This window comes from Pinus tabuliformis, chromosome X, assembly GCF_031772625.1.
Source record: "Pinus tabuliformis cultivar Carrire ecotype Pingquan chromosome X, CPIR1, whole genome shotgun sequence".
Lineage (NCBI taxonomy): Eukaryota > Viridiplantae > Streptophyta > Pinopsida > Pinales > Pinaceae > Pinus > Pinus tabuliformis.
The window spans coordinates 1,408,469,231-1,408,472,291 of NC_142308.1; the positions used below are offsets into that span (position 1 = coordinate 1,408,469,231).

The following is a 3,061-nucleotide window of genomic DNA, read 5'->3' on the forward strand; positions in this document are numbered from 1 at the left end:
CCATTAACAATAACCATGGAAATAAAATTTTAATGAAATGTAAGTTTTGTATTCAAATATTTAAAAATGGTTTTATCATTGGTTTCCTGTTTCTACAGACACTTATATAAACATATATTCACAATATTAAATTATAATATCACAACTCACACACCTATTATTAAATTATAATATCGTATCTATTAAAATATAACCATTTTTAAATATTTGAATTAAAAAGTGGCAAGAAAGAAAAGTATATTGCACAATGTATAAGACATCTTCGATTGACAATTTCACCACCACAGGGAGCCGTTTCTATCCGGCGGCCATGGCAGATGACGGCCAAATGAAAGTAAAGGTGTCCAGGGTTTTCACTGTTGCACCCGCCATCGCTACTGCCAAGCATAGCATGTTCCTGTCCGCCCTCGATATTTTTTTTAGAGCCGGGAGTTACCTACCGGTGCTTTTTCTATAAAACAACAGACGTTACAGCCGAGAAGGATTTTCCCGCAATCGTCGAGAAACTAAAGACAAGCCTGTCGTTAGTTCTGGTGGATTTCTATCCATTTGCAGGTCGGTTGGATATGAAGGGTGGAGAATTGGGTGGGCCCCATATTGAGTGCAACGATGACGGAGTGGAGTTCGTTGAAGCAATCATTGACGTCGCTTTTGAGGATGTGGAAGTAGATGATTTTCAGCGCAAAAACTTCTTCAAGGAAGTTGTCTGGACCCGCCATGGAAATGACGATGACTTAGTTCTTTTAGTACAGGTACCAGCACCGTCCTTATAAGCATATATCAATCACATTTTCTAATATAATTAATATAAGTCAATAAGCTTATATCAACCACATTAATAATTATTATGAATATTTAAAATTATTAATAATTATATAAATATTAACAATCGAAATATTTATATATATATTACTGTATAAATATTATATTAATATTATAATAATTATATAAACTTCTAATATATATTAATCAATAATAAAAATAGTTCATAATATAATTATTATCATAATAATAAATCAATATTATTATAATAAGAACAATAAAGACTAATTATTTATTATTTATAATAATTAATAACTATACAAATAATACCAACTATATTTTTATATATTTATGATTATTATAATAATATAAACTTATAATAATATTAATAATTTTAATATTTATCTTAGTTTTAGGATCAATTATTATCTATTTAAAATTATTAATAACTATATAACATTATTAATAATATTAGATTATTATTATATTATTTAAATAATATTATAATATAAAATTATAAAAAAATTATCCGGACCCGCCCTGGAAACGACGATGACTTATACAGGTATGACAAATTCACTCGGTTTCATTTTCCTATGGATGTTACAAAAGTAACGATGGCTATTGCAGATCACTGCTTTTTGGGGAGGCGGATTTTGCATAGGTGCCAGTTTTCATCACGCCATCGACGATGGGATTTCCTTTTGCAATTTCATGAACTGTTGGGCAGAGTGTAGCAGAGCATTTCCTATTTCCCAGAGACCTCACCACATGAGAACAGTGTTTCAGCGGGACAATCCGATTCGCGCAATACCCAACTTTCATGTGAGGGCGGAAGAGGTTGTCACCGATCTGATTAAGGAGGCACATATTTTTAGGTTTGTCCAAGATAATTGACTGCCCATAAAATGTTCAGAAATCAGTTCAGGCGCTGCTGATGGCTCAGTGGAGAGCAGTAAGAAAACTACGATCCACAAATCCATGAAAGAAGAAACAAATCTTGAAATATCAACATTTCATTTCAGCGAAAAAACAATTCAAGATTTGAAGGATCGATCGAGTGCATCAACTTCATTTGTAGCAGTTGCCGCTCAATTTTGGAGATGCCCAGTGAAAGCTGAGCAAATTCCAGTGAACAACCCAGTTTAGTTTCTACTGCCCACTGATTTCAGAGGCCGGGTCAAACCGCCATTACCTCCAACATATTTTGGGAACTGCATATCCATTGGTATTGCCAGGACAACGGTCAAGCAGTTATTACAGAAGGATATCGTCTTTGCTGCGGCTCTCATCCAAGAAGTCATCTATTCATGTGCATCAGAGGTGCACCTTAATAATTTTGTAGATTACATAGAATCGGAACTTCGCAGCAGCAACAAAACCCCAACTCTTTTCAAAGTACTATTTGGCGCTTACACTGTAATGGCATCGATGTCTGCGAAATTTCCTGTTTACGAGATAGACCACGGATAGGGAAGGCCTCTAAGTGCGCAGGCTGCTTCCATGGAAGCAATTGGCCGAAGGATGATGTTGTTCGCCGTAAGAGGAGGAGGAAAGAGTATTGCTATGTCGACCAAACTTCCTCGCCATCAGATGGAATCCCTGAAACGGATACTCATGGTCATCCCCGACTGATGATGCTTCGCTTTTTAGTGTGCAGCTCTTCTTTCTCGCTGCACATGCGCCACGAGTTTTGATCGAAATACGTGCGTACTGAAATCGGAAATGGTTAAGTTGAATTTGGCTCGACTCTGCAAGCAGATATCCTAGGTTGAATCTTTGTTTTATATACGTTAAAGTGGGCTTGAATAATAAAGTTGTTTTAAAGTATATCTCATTTTAAGAAATTGTTGTTATGAACCCATGCACTATAGCTTTATTTTGATTAGTTTTTTATTTTATTTTCTGTATTGAAGTTTTTTTTATCTATAATGAATTAAGTAAAGTTTTTCCGAAGAGAACTGAAGGATTTGGAACTAAGTGGGTTATCCACTGATTTTCTTATGATAAATATTTATTTTTTATTAATGTAAAAGCTTAAATAAATATTTTTATTTTTTTTGACCTATTAAGATTTTATTTTTTATTATTTTATTATTTTGTTGATGAAGAGAAGTATAATTTTATTGCAAAGCTGAATTGAGAATATAAAAAGAAAAAATATAAATTGAAGTAAAAACTAGCCAATTTTTTTTTATGATTAATGATCAAAATTGAAAATTATTTCAATTATTTTTTTTTCTTTTTAAAAATCTTAATCTCATCAATGTTTTTTAACAATATTATATATATTAATTTA

The 3,061-nt window shown here is 32.7% G+C and overlaps 1 protein-coding gene across 1 annotated transcript; it reads left to right on the top strand.

Moving 5' to 3' along the window:
* The first annotated feature begins 247 nt into the window (after positions 1-247).
* Positions 248-2,235, top strand: LOC149145297 (hydroxycinnamoyl CoA quinate transferase-like). The gene is made up of 4 exons (XM_089452402.1): positions 248-334; positions 426-752; positions 1,393-1,640; positions 1,935-2,235. The coding sequence occupies exons 1-4, from the start codon at positions 248-250 to the stop codon at positions 2,233-2,235; spliced, it is 963 nt and encodes a 320-aa protein (XP_089308528.1).
* Positions 2,236-3,061: the final 826 nt, after the last annotated feature.

Coding starts and splice junctions, on each gene's coding strand:
- LOC149145297 (XM_089452402.1), top strand. CDS start 248: ATGTATAAGACATCTTCGATTGACAATTTCACCACCACAGGGAGCCGT. Junction 753..1,392: donor ACTTAGTTCTTTTAGTACAG/GTACCAGCACCG, acceptor TGGCTATTGCAG/ATCACTGCTTTTTGGGGAGG. Junction 1,641..1,934: donor AAGGAGGCACATATTTTTAG/GTTTGTCCAAGA, acceptor CACTGATTTCAG/AGGCCGGGTCAAACCGCCAT.